This window comes from Pelophylax lessonae, assembly GCF_965119305.1.
Source record: "Pelophylax lessonae genome assembly, chromosome: 7".
Taxonomy (NCBI): Eukaryota; Metazoa; Chordata; class Amphibia; order Anura; family Ranidae; genus Pelophylax; species Pelophylax lessonae.
Window position 1 is genome coordinate 67,125,783 of NC_138774.1, and position 17,378 is coordinate 67,143,160.

General features: G+C 41.8%; 1 protein-coding gene across 1 annotated transcript in view; it reads right to left on the bottom strand.

The window, feature by feature from the left end:
* Nucleotides 1-17,378, bottom strand: part of LOC309559473 (cytochrome P450 2C16-like) — a 112,240-nt gene that overhangs the window by 5,163 nt on the left and 89,699 nt on the right. The window contains exons 7-8 of the mRNA XM_082262745.1: nt 11,346-11,533; nt 3,305-3,446 (exon numbers count right to left, since the gene is read on the bottom strand). Coding sequence (XP_082118871.1) covers nt 3,305-3,446; nt 11,346-11,533 — 330 coding nt within the window. The remainder of the gene's footprint in view (nt 1-3,304; nt 3,447-11,345; nt 11,534-17,378) is intronic.

The following is a 17,378-nucleotide window of genomic DNA, read 5'->3' on the forward strand; positions in this document are numbered from 1 at the left end:
TGGCAGGGTGACAAAACCCTTCCATAGCAGAGTGACCGCTATAGAGAAATGATCATTTCTCTGAATAGCTTCGGGACACCATTATGGCTTCTCACCAGCCTAGCATTTTTTATGCTGCAGGGGCTGCCACTGCCAGTGTTTTTTTGAGGACATGTTTGATGTCAGACATGACATCTGAACATGTGTATAAAGGGTATATATAGACATATATGTCTGAATATATACCCCTAGACATATATAGGTGTGATAGTAGCAGAAATAAATGATTGCGCTAATGAAATCATTTACAGTAATATATTTCTGCTACTATCACACCTATATATGTCTAGGGGTATATATTCAGACATATATGCCTATATATACCCCCTATACACATGTTCAGATGTTTTGCCTGCCTCAAAAGAACCCCAAAAAATGCCAAAAAAACGCTAGCGTCAAAAAAAAAAAATGCCCAGGTGTGTTTTTGCTGGCATTTTTTGGGGGGTTTTGGAGGCAGGCAAAACATCTGAACTTGTGCACAGTACCACTATACACAAGTTCAGATGTTTTTTCTGACTGCAAAGAACCCAAAAAAATGCCTGCTTTGAAACCGGCAAGGTGTTACAGCAGCGAAGCCATATTCCTGTGCTCAAAGTTTTCTAATACAAACAATCCTTTTTTTTTATGGTTCTGGACATGCTACAGAGCTGAAACTTCACAGGTACACCTGTTAGACCCCCCAGACACAAAATCACACAAAAAAAAGTTCTTAAAAATTGTCATTTTTGATAAAAAAGCCAATTATTGAAAAATGAAAAAAAAATAAAATAAAAAAAGAGATTTTTTGATTTTTAGATATTTGGATTTAGTGGATCTTTGGATTTAGTATCTGGGGGGTCTAAAAAGTGTACATGTGAAGTTTCAGCTCTGTAGCATGTCCAGAACCCCCCAAAAATTAGCATTTTCTTATAATTTTTATTAGAACAGGAATACGGCTTCTCTACTGCGTTTTTTCTTGCATTTTTCTGGCATTTTTGGAGGCAGGCATGACTTTTTTTGGATTTAGTGTCTGGGGGGTCTAAAAAGTGTACCTGTGAAATTTCAGCTCTGTAGCATGTCCAGAACCAGAAAAAAAGATCATTTTTCAGTAGAGCAGGGATGGTGGGACCCCTCTTTTACATTTATATGATCTTTTTTTTGGGGTTCTGAACATGCTACAGAGCTGAAACTTCACAGGTACACCTTTTAGACCCCCCAGACACAAAATCACACAAAAAAGTTCTTAAAAATTGTCATTTTTGATAAAAAAAGCCAATTATTGAAAAATTAAAAAAAAAATAAATAAAAAAAAAAAAAGAGATTTTTTACTTTGGATTTCAGATCTGGGGGGTCTAAAAAGTGTACATGTGAAGTTTCAGGTCTGTAGCATGTCCAGAACCATAAAAAAAAGATTGTTTGTATTAGAAAACTTTAAGCACAGGAATATGGCTTCTCTGCTGTAACACCTTGCCGGTTTAATAGAAGGCATTTTTTTGGGTTCTTTGCAGTCAGGAAAAACATCTGAACTTGTGTATAGTGGTACTGTGCACAAGTTCTGATGTTTTGCCTGCCTCCAAAACCCCCCAAAAAATGCCAGCAAAAACACACCTGGGCATTTTTTTTTTTTGACGCTAGCGTTTTTTTTGGCATTTTTTGGGGTTCTTTTGAGGCAGGAAAAACATCTGAACTTGTGTATAGTGGTACTGTGCACAAGTTCTGATGTTTTGTCTGCCTCCAAAACCCCCAAAAAAATGCCAGCAAAAACACACCTGGGCATTTTTTTTTTTGACGCTAGCGTTTTTTTTGGCTTTTTTTGGGGTTCTTTTGAGGCAGGCAAAACATCTGAACTTGTGTATAGTGGTACTGTGCACAAGTTCTGATGTTTTGCCTGCCTCCAAAACCCCCCAAAAAATGCCAGCAAAAACACACCTGGGCATTTTTTTTGATGCTAGCGTTTTTTTTGGCATTTTTTGGGGTTCTTTTGAGGCAGGCAAAACATCTGAACTTGTGTATAGTGGTATATATACACACATACATATATTTATATACACACCTAGACATATATAGGTGTGATAGTAGCAGAAATATATGCTTGCGCTAATGAAATCATTTACAGTAATATATTTCTGCTACTATCACACCTATATATGTCTAGGTGTGTATATAAATATATGTATGTGTGTATATATACCACTATACACAAGTTCAGATGTTTTGCCTGCCTCAAAAGAACCCCAAAAAATGCCAAAAAAAACCGCTAGCATCAAAAAAAAAATGCCCAGGTGTGTTTTTGCTGGCATTTTTTGGGGGGTTTTGGAGGCTAAGACCATACGCCACAAACTGAATCAAATTGATCTGCATGGCTGTCATCCAAGAAGTAAGCTTCTTCTAAACATGATGCACAAGAAAGCTTGCAAACAGTTTGCTGAAGACAAGCACAGTAAGGACATGGATTACTGAAACCCTGTGCTGTGGTCTGATGAGACCAAGATAAACTTATTTGGTGCAGATGGTGGTGGCAACCAGGAGAGGAGTACAAAGACAAATGTGTCTTGCCTACAGACAAGCATGGTGGTTGGAGTGTCATGGTCTGGCGCTGCATATGTGCTGCCAGCACTTAGGAGCAACAGTTCATTGAGGGAACCATGAATGCCAATATGTACTGAGACATACTGAAGCAGAGCACGATCCCCTACCTTCAGAGACTGGGTCGCAGGGCTCCAGACCTAAACCCTATTGAGCATCTGTGGGACGTCCTCAAATGGGAGGTGGAGGAGCGCAAGGTCTCTAACATCCACCAGCTCCATGATGTTGTCATGGAGGAGTGGAAGAGGACTCCAGTGGCCTGTGAAGTTCTGGTGAACTCCATGCCCAAGAGGGTTAAGGCATTGCTGTAAAATAATGGTGGCCACACAAAATATTGACACTTTGGGCCCAATTTGGACATATTCACTTAGGGGTGTACTCACTTTTGTTGCCAGCGTGTGTTGAGTTATTTTGAGGGGACAGCAAATTTACATGGTTATACAAGCTGTACACTCACTACTTTACATTGTAGCAAAGTGTCATTTCTTCAGTGTTGTCTCATAAAAAGTTATAATAGAATATTTACAAAAATGTGAGGGGTGTAATCAATTTTGTGAGATACTGTGTGTGTATGTATATATGTATGCACGCACGTGTGTTTGAGCTTAGTGGTGCACAACTATGCTAATATCAGACTGTTTATGCTTACTGATACATATGCTAATAATCACAACATCTAAATATTTTTAGATTGACTTACCTATGGAGAAAGCCATGAAAGCGTCGTTCTTTATGAATTTCCCGTTTTCATCCAGAAAGTGGTTTGGATTGAACTTGTATGGAGTAGAGAACTGTGTGTGGTCACGATGGACAGTGCAAAGCAAAGTGTAGACATCTGTTCCCTGCAGAAAGTACATTTAAAAATAATGAAAGCGTCAACAAAATTAAAGGGCCAAGTTTGGGAACTGTATACACCAATTGTTTCTATATAAAAAATGTGATAGGGTTCTTTTTTCATTTTAAGTGTCACCTTCCTCTCTTCCACCTTCTCTCCCTTCCACATCATTCAACCTTATGAGTTACTCCAATCAAAGCTTACATAGGCCCGAGAACTCTCTTCTGTCTCTCTATTCTCTCTATCACCAAGCTCCAGTACAGAGTCATGTGCTCCTTCATACTCAGAAGTACCAAGTATTTTTATTTGCTCCCAACTGCTGAACGGTGTGGTGGGGGATTGAAAGAAAGATAAGGAGAGTGCAGGGCGGGACCAGCTGAAGCGGTTATGCCTAGGTGAAGCTCCGCTCCCAGAAGGCAGATAACCGTTAAATAAGGAGGTTTTTTGGACGACATTCACCTCACAAATTACCGCACAGGTATTTGAGAGTCCCTGGCTCACGGCGGTATGGTGGTGCTGGTCGGACACTGGCACAAAACAAAACAAAAATCGTTTAAAGAAGCCCTGGTCCGTGTTCCCGCCAAAATGGCAGCGGCTGCAGCTTCCACCTCAGTTTCAGCATGTCTCTCCACACACTCAGCTAAGCCTGCTCAGGGCTCCATTCCTTCTCTGCTTACAGGGACTCTCTATAAATATTTAAATGATAATTTTCAGGGAAATACAGATAAAGAAATGACTTCCCCTGCTTTGCTAAATCAATTGGAACATATGTTCCAGAAATTACTTACCCAAACCTCTGACCAAATTACTAACAGTCTCACAAAAGAGATTAGAGAACTGGGTTACAGACTATCTGACCTTGAAACATGAATGGATGACATTGAGAATAATACACCGCAGAAATAGAGAATCTTAAAGAACAAAACCTTCTGTTACAGGAAGATTTTGAAAATAGGGCACAGCGCTCTAACTTACGCATTCAGGGCGTACCTGAAACTGTGACTGAGTTACATGCCACCATGCTTGCACTTTTTCAAGAGCTGCATCCAGCTATCCCAGTTGAGCGATTAGAAATGGACAGGGACCTTGTGATATTATCGCTAAATTCCATTTCTATCGCATGAAAGAGCAACTCCTATCTGCAGCTAGAGAGAAAGATATTTTGAACTTTCAGGGTCATACCTATGAAATCTTTGCTGATCTTTCTCCTCTCACCATCAACAAAAGTAGGGCTTTGAAACCTCTACTCCAAGTTTTATTGCAACACCAAATCTCCTACCAATGGGGTTTCCCCTTCTCCATCCTTTACCCTCCAAGGCACTAAGTACGTCTGACGCTCAGCGGAGGACCTACAGTCCACCCTTCAGGACCTACATTTGATGGACCCTCCTCAAGTTAACAAAACTCTTAGTCGGAAATATACCTCAGGCTTTCCACAGAAACATCCACAAATCAATGGAAGGAAAGACAGACAAAGCCCGCATAAATGTGGTCGCTTCATCTCTCCAGCTCCTGGCGGACTCTATGGACTGATGCCACCAGCGGTATATATCGTAGTCCCACTTTGCTGGGGTTTCTCCCTTCTCTTTGGGTTTACTACACTATTGTCCCTGTTTAACCTCACCAAATACGTGGACCCACCTTATATTCAACTCACTGTGTTGTTTTGCCATTATCACAGACTTCCGCTTCCTGTCAAAATGCTTTGGGAACGTAAGTTTTTCTTTTTTGTATGCTAATCAATCAATTTTTTTTCCTCTCGTGACTATTTCCTATGGTTACTTAATTTATGCCTTCAAACCCCTTATGGCCAGTTGGGTCCCCCTTGGGGTTCTTGCCAGGTGTATCGGGGGTCTGCGGGCATAGTCCAGGCTCTGCTGCCCTCCTGCTTTATTATATGATATTACTATATAGTTTGGTTATCTGCTCCCTCATGGGTTGCTCCATGCACTCGCACTGGTTGCCATTGAGAGTTCCATTTATATGGGTCTCTTGATGCTGACCTTTCTTCCCTTGATAGGGAACCCTTGTTTACCCACCAACGGAAACCATTTATGTATGATTTTACATATGTCTTTGCCTTATATCTTATTTTTATTTTGTGCCTTACCTCTTCTCCTGCTTTCCCTTTCTCTCTTCTTTGGATCTCGGGAATGGGGCTTGCCCCCACAGGGTATTACCCTTTATTTTATAGCATGTCTCCAGACACCTTATCATGGCCTCGTTGACGATTCTTTCATTAAACATCCAGGGTCTTAATATTCCCCATAAATGCACTAAGGCTTTCCGTGCATTCACTTCCTTGAAGGCCCCAATTCTATGTCTACAAGAAACCCACTTTTTGATTAACTCCGCCCCCAAAATTTTCAGCCCCAAATTCCCACAGGTTTATACGGCCTCAGCCAATACCAAACAATGTGGGGTACTAATAGCCTTCCACCGCAACACTCCCTTTTCGCTCCTCAAGGAGATAAAAGACCCTGATGGATGATACGTGATCCTCACTGGACATCCCATGGACACAGCGGTCACCATTGTATCTTATGCCCCCAATAAAAATCCTGCACCCTTTCTATCTCATCTTTTACTCCCATAGTTGACTCCCATAAAAGTGGTATCTTAATATTAGCTGGTGATTCAAACCAAGTTATCTCACTTTTTTTGGACAAATCCCCAGCAGCTCCTTCGTTGAACTCCAAAAGACTCTCTTTTGCTCAATTACTCATACAATATAACCTTGTTGACTCGTGGAGGGAACTTAATCCAACCAAAAGGAGATATACTAATTTTTCACATCCACATAATTCCTTTTCTCGTATAGCTCATATCCTCCTTACTACCGGCATGGCTCCTGAAATCCTTTCTTCCACGATTATTCCTATCACTTGGTCAGATCATAGCGCAGTTTGTACCACTCTAACTTCAACTGTTCCTAAAGCCCGTGAACTCACCTGGTATATCAGCAATACTTTACTTAAAAATCCAACTCATTGCTCTGAATTAGCTAATGCCCTCTCTGATAACGCCACACCTGAAAATTCATCGGTATCCCGTTGGGAAGCGCACAAACGGTTCTCAAGGGAATATGTATGCGTCAAATGGCCCATTTTAAAAGAGAACGTAGAACCCTTAGTAATAAGCTAGAATAAACTTTTAATGACTGTTATACAGCATTCCAACCAGATCCCTCAACTGCCTGGAAATATGAATTAGAAAAGGCTAGACTGGAATTTGACTTGATTCTTACCGAGTCGGCAGACAAAACTCTTCGCAGATCCCGACATCTTTTATCTCAAATCTAATAAACCAGACACCCCTATGGCTCGAATGCTTAAGGCAATACATGGCCCTGCTAAACATATCTGACTTAAAATCATGAAAGACACCTATTCTAGTAACCCTGTCAAAATTCTCGCAAAATTTAGATCTCATCTTGCAACATTGTATACGTCTGAAGGTGAATTAGACCCTAACAAAGCCACCTCTTTTTTTTCTAATCTAAACCTTCCCTTTCTTTCTGCTACTCAAATAGAATTGATGGAGGCTCCCATTACGCTGGGTGAAATTCTGGAGGCCATTAAAACTTTAAAACTCAATAAGAGACCAGGCCCTGATGGGTTCTCTGCACTTTACTACTAAACCTTTTCATTAGTTTTTAGCCCCTTTTCTATCCAATGCTTTTAACTCTCTTCTTCATGGTACTTCTCTAGGTAGGGACTCCCTCACAGCTACGATCTGTATGATTCTTAAACCTCATGTAGACGATTCCATCTGGTCTAATTATCGACCTTATTGAATTTGGATAATAAAATCCTGGCTAAAATCATTGCTCAGAGACTAAATAACTTTGGTGAGATCATTCATCGTGATCAAACGGGATTTATACCCAGGCTACAAACAGGTGACAATATTCGGTGTGCTATCTTATTGTCTCACATTGTTAAAAAACGGCGTATTCCTACATGTTTTCTATCGTGGATTTCAAAAAAGCATTTGATACTATCTCTTGGTCCTACGTGAATTTCAGCCTTCGTAAGTGGGGCTTTGGACACCATTTCTTGATCTGGGTGGCTGCCTTATACAATAAGCCTAGAGCCTACATTAAATATGCAGTCTTTAAATTGGATAATTTTCTTGTACAACGGGGAACACGTCAAGGTTGTCCTTTATCACCTATAATTTTCGCCCAATTCATTGTACTGTTGCCCAACATATTAGATGAAATACCTCCATCAAAGGTATTGAGCTGGGGGGTCACCACCACAAATTATGTCTATTTGCTGACAATGTGCTTGTATTTCTTTCCTCCCCACACATTTCTGCACCCAATCTTATTAACACTCTTAAAGAGTTTGCCCACATTTCAGGCCTACAGGTACATTTTCACAAATCTACAGCTTTGAACATCTCATTATCTGACAGTGAGCTCAGTCTTGCTCAATCAGCTTTACTCTTTTCATGGTCCCCACACCACCTTTCGTATCTTGGCTTTAAACTCAAAGCTAAAACTTCTACCTTATTTTCAGCCAATTACACCCCTTTGTTGAAGAAAATAACTGACCTTTTGAAGTTCTGGGCCTCTCTCCCACTTTCTTGGATTGGAAATATTAGCGCTATCAAAATGTCAATTCTTCCCAAACTCCTTTATTTGTTTAGAGTTCTTCCAATCTCTTTACCGGCCCACTTTTTTCGTGTCTTACAGCGTAGAGCTTTCTCATTTACATGGGATCGCACCCAGCCACTAATTCCCAGGTCTATTTTGTTTCTTCCCAAGGTCCGCGGCGGACTAGGTTTTCCTAACTTTGTTTTATATTACAGGGCTGCTAGATTGCTCCCGTTACCAACTATCATGCCACTAAAGAAATTCCACGTTGGGTAGCTATTGAATCTACTTAACTTGATCCCTATTCAGTATTCAACCTCCTCTGGTTGAATCCTACATCTCGTCCACCTGCTCTGAACCCAATTACTAAACACACCCTTTCAACCTGGGATAATGTGAAAACCACATATGAACTTCAGTCTGCACACAACCCCCTTCTTTCCTTCTTACCAAATCCATTATTCTATGTTGCCTGGGTTTCCCCAAGATCTTTCTGCAATTGGACCACTACTGGTCTAACTCGCTTGTATTGCATGGCCTCTCCCTCAGGCCTTTTACCATTTCCAGATCTATGTGAAACTTTTCACTTGCCAAACTCTGAAATATTGCATTATTTGCAAATCAAAAATGTTTATTCTACGCACACATCTAGAGATGTCCCTTTGAATCAGCTATTGCCCTTCGAACATATATGTTATACAGAGCCTCATGCCAGAGGCTTAATTTCAAAATGACTTACATATGTGGCAAAATGGGAATCAGATTTATGTCGCACCTTAAATGACACAATATGACTGGACATCTGGACTAATACCAAATCCTCCTCCACCAACACTGTTGCGGTTGAAGCCTCCTATAAGGTCCTCATGCGCTGGTATCTGGTTCCTGCCAGGATTGCCAAATTTGCTCCTGACCATTCGGTACTCAGCTTTCACGGATGTACAGTGTTAGGCATACATCTACATACTTGGTGGCATTGTCTGATTGTCACCTCATTTTGGGGTAAGATCCTTGATCTTGCATCCACAATGTTTGACACCCAAATTCTACCTGACCTGGTAACGGCTCTTTTGAATGCTAAACTGGATTGTCTTTCACGCAAACAATTTAGACTTTTTATCCAAATCCTCACAGCTGCAAAGCAGACGATAGCCAAAGCATGGAAGTCCCCTTCTTTAAATTTCCTTGAAACCAAGCACCGTATGAATTATGCCATGTTATATGCTAAAATTACAGCTTTGGATAACGCAACCCTGAGCAAATTTTACTCCATCTGGGGACCGTGGATTTTCTTAAATTCTTCCTCCAGATTTTAATGAATCTGTGCTACTTTTTTGATAATGCCCTTATCCGCACCGGCTCATGCATCATGTGGATTCCTGCCCTATTCTCAAGACCTACTTTCTACTTTTCTTTCCTTCCTTTTCTTGACTCTGCAGCCTCTTTTCTCTATTCTTATTCGGCTCGCCCCTCCACCTTCCTATTTCTCTTTTCTCTTTCCTACACTCTTATTTTATGTTTTTCTTTAAATACAATTATTTTAGCTACAGTCATCTATTTTCCAAATACTCGGGTCCTCATGATGTCTTTAGAGGATGCCCCATGCCTACATTTTTCCTAATATCTTATTGCTCCAAACGGAACATAATTCTTCTTGATGCCCTATGATTCTCACGTTATACTAGTTTGTATGTTGTTTTTTTACTGTATGGTCTCCCTCCGGGCCACAGTTTGATCCCTTTTGGGGTGTCCAGAAGGAGATCATGAACCCCGCCTTTGCAATATAGTTCTATACTTCAAACTTGATAGATATGTTTTGTTTCTGTTTGGACCCTGTGCTATGCAATTTTCATGTATTTGGGAAATGACTTCCATATCCTTATCTATTTGTTATATGCTCTTAAACTAATAAACTATTTTGAACGAGAAAGAAAGATAAATACATCCTGCTATGGGAAAGGAAATTAAAGTGGTACCCGGAGAAGAACAAAACAGACTGTCTGCAAGACACAGGGGAAAAATAGGTAAAAAAAGAGGTTAAAGTGTGAGCATAGAGGTCTTACCACATTGGTGACTGAAGGTTATGTGGGAAGAGGTAAGCCACAGGAACTGTTCCTATAAGGGTCATTAGGTATTCATTCCAGAAAGTGGAGGTGAAGAGGGAGTTTTTTTCCCCACACACCACCTCTCAAATTTTATTTTGTATTTTGGTAAAAGGACCAGTGTTGGATAATTGCGAAAAAAAAAGGATTGTCAAAGCAGCTTGGCTGGTCAGATGTCCTGCAGAGGTCAGCTGAATTGTTTCAAAACTGGGGGCACATCTAGGAGATGGTGCTTCTACTTTCTTGTTTATTGGTGGTAGTTTTGGCTAAGGACATTGGAAATTCTGATTTTAGGGCCGGTTCACACTGATCTCACATGTGCTCCAACTTCAAGAGCATAAGTCGCATGACATGTCAAAATCAATGAGAACCTATGAGAACCTTCTTAACTGGTCTGACTTGTGTCGATCCAACTTTGAAAATGCTTTCTGCACTACTTTGGTCTGACTTGGGCTCAATTTCATCCCATTGATTTGAATGGAAGTTGTGGTCATAATCTTAACTAATCCAACTTGTGGCATGCAACTTGTGCTCTGAGGATCTTGAGGGGGAACCCTATGTCAAAATTACAAAAAAAAAAAAATGATGTGGGGGTCCCTCCCAAAGACCATACCAGACTCTTCAGTCTGGTATGGATTTTGAGGATTTTTTTTTTACATTGAGAGGGTTGATGTCAGTGGAGGAAGAAGATGAAAAATAAGAAGACATTGGCAAAGGGAAAAGACATCACCTGAGGGAGAAGACAGCGGGGGGGACATTTATTTTGTGATAAATTTGGAGTGAGGTTTCCTCCATACCAGAAGCAAAGGAATTGCTTTGATTGGTCAAAGGATAAGTGGCAATGATCTCAATGATGAATAAAAGTTGGATCACATTCATTGAAGTTGCATGGAAGTCGGACATGAAGTAGCAGGGCAAAGTCGAATCAGAAGTCGTACTACTTTTGTTTCCGATCAGTGTGAATATAACCTTGATTTTCAGCAACATCAAAGACCCTTCCTGATTGCATTGACATTTTTTTTTTTTTTATATTTATTGTTTTGTTTGTAAAGTTAAAGGAGGTAATAAAAAAAAGTCCTGGATCCTTTAATCAAGCAGTCTTATTTCTTTGCCCTTAATTGATCTTTTTGCTTTTTTTGACACATACTGTACACGTATAATAATAATAATGCACACTAATCATTTTTAATGGGTTTCCTACCTTGGGAATATGATACCCTCTAAACATTGTGTCTTTAGCCACCATATGTGGCACATTGAAGGGAGCGATGTCACAAAATCTCTGCACCTCATGGATTACAGCTTGTGTGTATGGCATATTGAACTTGTCTTCCATGTTTACCATTCTGTCTCGTCCAATCACCCGATCAATTTCTTCATGAAGTTTATCTGGAAAAATCAAGGCTTTTATTCCTTGCTGCTGACAGCTGAATGAAGTATTGTGACAGCGAACAAAAAATAATTATAAGTTACTGGTTAGGGGTAAGTTAAAGTATAATTAAGCTTAAAGCAGTTCTTTAGTCCCCAGCGTGAAAATTCTAAGTCAGCAACTAAAAAAAAGCGACTCACCTGTCCAGAGGTCCAGTGCTGTGCTCTCCCAAATGGGTTTCTTTGCTGCTTTTCAGTGCTGGTGTCGGCATCATAACTGCAGGCAGGAAAACTGTGACCGCTTTCAGCTTCACAGCCAGCTGCCCACTGCGTATGTGTGAGCCACAGTCTCTTGATATCTCTGAGGTGTCCCCAGAGGCTGCAGGGAGAGGAGGGGGGGGGGGAGTTGAAGGTCCCCTCTGATCGCCTAGGTGGTCGGAGTGAAAGTGGGAGCAGATACTTGTTAAAACCAGGTACCTGTTTCTCCCCCCTAAAAAAAAATGTAAATTTTGACAGAGGAGGTGGGGATGAGGAGGAACAGCAGGGCTTCCCCTTTTGGGTAAAGTTCTTCTTTAAAGACGAAAAATTATATTACAGTTTACCAGTCCTTAGGCTGCAATTGTTTTTCTTTTTCAGACATGTTTCCATGGTTTTCACCTGGCGATCCTGCCAATAAAAGTCTACCTGTCTCCTCCATAGAAAGGAGGTGTTCTGTTATTTGCAGAAGATAGCTGGGAAGGCTTGTTAACATTGCTTTAGATTTCAGTTCTGTGCACAGGAAGTTACAAGGACAGGGCTGTTTTCACCCGGAATGTGTTGGAACTCCGTCTCCAGGTTTAGTCTTTTGCTCCCTGCTCACCATTGTCATTTCTAAACACAGAAACCTGGCTTTTGTGTTTAGAAGTGACAGCTTACCTCTCCCAGCAGCTCTCATAGATCCCTTCCTGCCCTGCACTCAGGACAGGGACAAGGGAGATGCAGGTGTTCCAGGTGTGGTGTGGTCATGGGAGGGAGGGGGTTGCACTCTCTGTGAACCCCATCTGTTGCCTGGTGCTGAGCCCCATACTGTGTGCAGGGAGGTACTAGGGTTGTCCAGCTGGTTTAGCTAATACAGCAACAAAGGCAAACCATGTGGAAGATGATGGAGCTTTAAAGGGAGGGAGAAGATGGGGGCAGTGGGGGAGAGGTGTGTGTAGAGGTCTGAGCTGAGGAGGGGTGGGTGTAACATGTGGATAGGGGAAGATGAATAAGGAGCTGTGGAAGAGAGCTGAACTCTTCACTCTAGGTGCAGCATACTCCTGAACTCTGCACTCTATGCATAGCGCAATAATGAACACTGCACTCTGTGTGCAGCACATTTTTGATCTCTGCACTCTGTACATAGTGCACTCCTGAACCCTGAACTCTGTATTTAGCGTACTCTTGAATCCTGCACTCTGTACATAGCACACTCCTGATCCCTTCCCTCTGTATGTAGTGCAATTCTGAACTCTGCACTCTATACTTAGCACACTTCTGAATCCTGCACTCGGTACATAGTGCACTCCTCAACTCTGCACTCTGTACACAGAGCACTCCTGAACTCTGTATGTAACACACGCTTGAACTTTACACTCTGTACTTAGCACACACTTTAGCCTGCAGTCTGTACATAGCAAAATCCTGAACCCACCACTCTGTTCACAGCGCACTCCTGGACCCTGCGCTCTGTACACAGCGCACTCCTGGACCCTGCGCTCTGTACACAGCGAACTCCTGAACTCTGCACTCTGTACATACCACACTCTTTAATTCAGTACTTAGCACACTCCTTAGTTTGCACTCTGTACATAGCAAACTCCTGAACCCATCACTCTGTAAACAGCGCACTCCTGAACTCTGCACTCTGTATGTAACACACTCCCGAGCCCTGTACTTTGTACGTAGCATACTCCTGAACCCTACACTCTGTACACAGTGCACTCAAGAACTCTGCACTCTGTGCATAGCCCACTCCTGGGGTTTGGGGGGGGGGGGTGTGAATGAGTCCCTGCACCCATTCTCTGAGAAAAAAAAAGCACAGAAAACCAAGGCATCCACTAAATCTAAGGACTGGTAAGCTGAAATACTGTATATTCAATTTTTGTTCTTAACCACTTCCATACAGAGCAGTTTGACACCCTTCCTGCCCAGACCAATTTTCAGCTTTCAGCACTCTCACACTTTGAATGACAATTGCTCAGTCATGCTACACTGTAACCAAACAAAATTTTTATCATTTTTTTCACACAAATAGAGCTTTCTTTTGGTGGTATTTGATCACAACTGGGGTTTTTTTTTTTCGTGATATATGCAAAAAAAGAGCAAAAATTTTGAAAAAAAAACACTTTTTTTTAGTTTCAATTATGAAATTTTGCAAAAAATAAATTTTTCTTCATACATTTGGGCCAAAATGTATACTGCTACATGTCTCTGGTAAAATTAACCCAAATTAGTGTATATTATTTAGTCTGTGTGAAAGTTATTGAGTCTAGAAGCTATGGTACCAATTACTGAAAATTGATCACACCAGATGTACTGACGGCCTATCTCCTTTCTTGAGGCCCTGAAATGTCAGGACAGTACAAATACCGACCAAATGACCCCTTTTTGTAAAGTAGACAGTCCAAGGTATTTAGTAAGAGGCATGGTGAGTTTTTTGAAGTTGTAATTTTTTCCCACAATTCTTGGGAAAATGAAGAAAAAAATGTTTTTTTCTTTTTTTTCCCACAAAGTTGTCAATTTATAAGCTATTTCTAACACATAGCATGTACACGGCAAAAATACACCCAAAAATACATTCTGCTACTCCTTCCGAGTATGGCGATACCACATGTGTGAGACTTTTACACAGCCTGGCCACAAAAAGAGACTCCACGTTCAAGAAGCACATTCAGGCGTTCTAGGAGCATAAATACACATAAAACTTTCTTACTACCTATCACACTTTTCAAGGCCCTAGAGCACCAATACAATGGAAAAGTCCACAAAATGACCCCATTTTGTAAAGCAAACACTCCAACGTATATTCTATGAGGCATTATGGGTCGTTTGAACATATCATTTTTTTCCACAGGTTTTTGGAAAATGTGGGAAAAAAATGAAAACTTTTTTTTTTTACACAAAGTTGTCAATTTATAGGATATTCCTAACACATAGCATGTACACAGCAAAAATGACACCCCAAAATACATTCTGCCACTCCTCCTGAGTATGGCAATACCACATGTGTGAGACTTTTTCACAGCCTAGCCATATAGAGGGGCCTAACATCCAAGGAGCATCATCATGCATCCTAGCCACTTGCCTAGGCCTATTTTTGACATTTGGTGTTTACAAGCTAAAATCAGTTGTTTTGCTAGAAAACTGCTTAGAACCCCCAAACATTATATATTTTTTTTTAGCAGAGACCCTAGAGAATAAAATGGAGATTATTGCAATATTTTTTATCACACCGTATTTGCGTAGCGGTCTTCCAAACGCAATTTTTTTGGAAAAAATTCACTTTTTTTTAACTAAAAAATAAGAAACCAGTAAAGTTAGCCCAATTTTTTTCCATAATGTGAAAGATAATGTTACGCCGAGTAAATAGATACCCAACATGTCATGTTTCAAAATTGCGCACGCTCACGGAATGGTGACAAACTTTGGTACTTAAAAATCCCCATAGGCGACAATTTAAAAATTTCTACAGGTTGCCATCTTTGAGTTACAGAGGAGGTCTAGGGCTCAAATTATTCCCCTTGCTCTAACGATCGCAGCGATACCTCACATGTGTGGTTTGAACACCGTTTACATATGTGGGCGGGGTTTCTGTATGCATTCGCTTCTGCGCGCGAGCTAACGGGGACAGGGCGCTTTAATTTTTTTTTTTTTTTTTTTTTACTATTTATTTTATTTATTATTTTTTATTTTTACACCGTTTAAAAAAAAAAAAAATTGATCATTTTTATTTCTATTAAAAGAAATGTAAATATTCTTCGTTATAGAAATAGGCACGACAGGACCTCTTTTTTGTGAGATCTGGGGTCAAAAAGTCCTCAGATCTCACAAGTACACTAAAAGATAGAAAAAAAAAAAAATAAAATAATTATAATATAAAATGAAAAAAAAAAAAAAAAAGGACCTTTAAACCGGTTGCTAGGCAACAACATTTTCCGTAGCTCCGGTCCTCCAAGACCATAGAGTCAAGTGAGGGCAAGCTTGCCCTCACTCGACATCCTGTCTGTGAGGATTCGGGACCGGATCGTTTTCCCCGCTGCCGGCGGGTCCGGTAAGCGGGGAAAAGGACCGGAACGCGTCGGGAGGGGGGGGGCGCCTCTTCCGCCATCCCGGAAGGGTGATCCCACGGCGAATCCGCCGCTGGGACCACCCTTATCGGAAAGCCAACCGTCCACCGTTTAAAAAAATACCAGGGTTATGGCAGCTATCTGCTGCCATAACACCGGTATTTAGGTTTAAACGGAGGACGTATATAAACCTTTTTGGACTTGGACATGGTGGCTGTATGAAGGGTGACAGGTACTCGGGTACTTTGTTGGGCAGGTGACAGGTACTCTGGTACTGATGAGCAGGTGGCAGGTACTCGGTTACTCCGATAGGCAGGTGACAGGTACTCGGGTACTCTGATGGGCAGGTGACAGGCAGGTGATAGGTACTGATGAGTAGTACTCACTGACTGATAGGTGATAGGTGATACTGTACTGATGGGTACTGATGATCAGTACTGATACGTGATAGGTACTGATGAGTACTGATGAGTACTGATGAGTAGTGATGGGTACTGATGAGCAGGCGGCAAGTACTTGGGTACTTCAGGCGTCAGGTACTCTGATGAGCAGGTGGAAGGTACTCGGGTACTCTGATGGGTAGGTGACAGGTACTCAGGTACTCTGATGACGGGTACTCCGTTGACAGGTACTCAAAGTACCCGAGTACCTGTCATCAGAGTACCCGAGTACCTGTCATCAGAGTACCCGAGTACCCATCATCAGAGTACCCGAGTACCCGTCATCAGAGTACCCGAGTACCTGTCAGAGTACCCGAGTACCCGTCATCAGAGTACCCGAGTACCCGTCATCAGAGTACTCGAGTACCTGTCATCAGAGTACCCGAGTACCCGTCATCAGAGTACCTGAGTACCCGTCATCAGAGTACCCGAGTACCTGTCATCAGAGTACCCGAGTACCTGTCATCAGAGTACCCGAGTACCCGTCATCAGAGTACCCGAGTACCTGTCATCAGAGTACCCGTCAGAGTACCCGAGTACCTGTCATCAGAGTACCTGAGTACCTGTCATCAGAGTACCCGAATACCTGTCACCAGCCCATCAGAGTACCCAAGTACCTGTCATCTGAGTACCTGATGGGCTGGTGACAGGTACTCGGGTACTTTGATGGGCTAGTGACAGGTGCTCTTTATTGGGGGGGGGGGCAATCAGTGTGTTTAGGGTGCACTGTAGTTGGTAACTAGCTGTTACCACAATCTCCTCCTCACACAGGATCAGTGTGTGAGGAGAACACGGTGACAGCTAGTTACCGTGTTCTCTGTTGACATTTGTGACCGGCTGTGATTGGACACAGCCGGTCACGTGGTAAAGAGCCAATTTCATTGGCTCTTTACCTAGATCGGGGATCGACTCTGTCCGAGGGACGAGCCTCGTCCCCGATCGCTGCTCTGCGCGCCCCCGGGGGCGCGCATTGCAGAGAGAACGAGCGGCTCGTGCTGGAGCCGCTCATGTGATCGGCTGTGATTGACACAGCCGATCACGTGGTAAACAGCCAATTTCTATTGGCTGTTTACCTTGATCAGGGATGGGCTATGTCCGAGGGACGAGCCTCATCCCTGA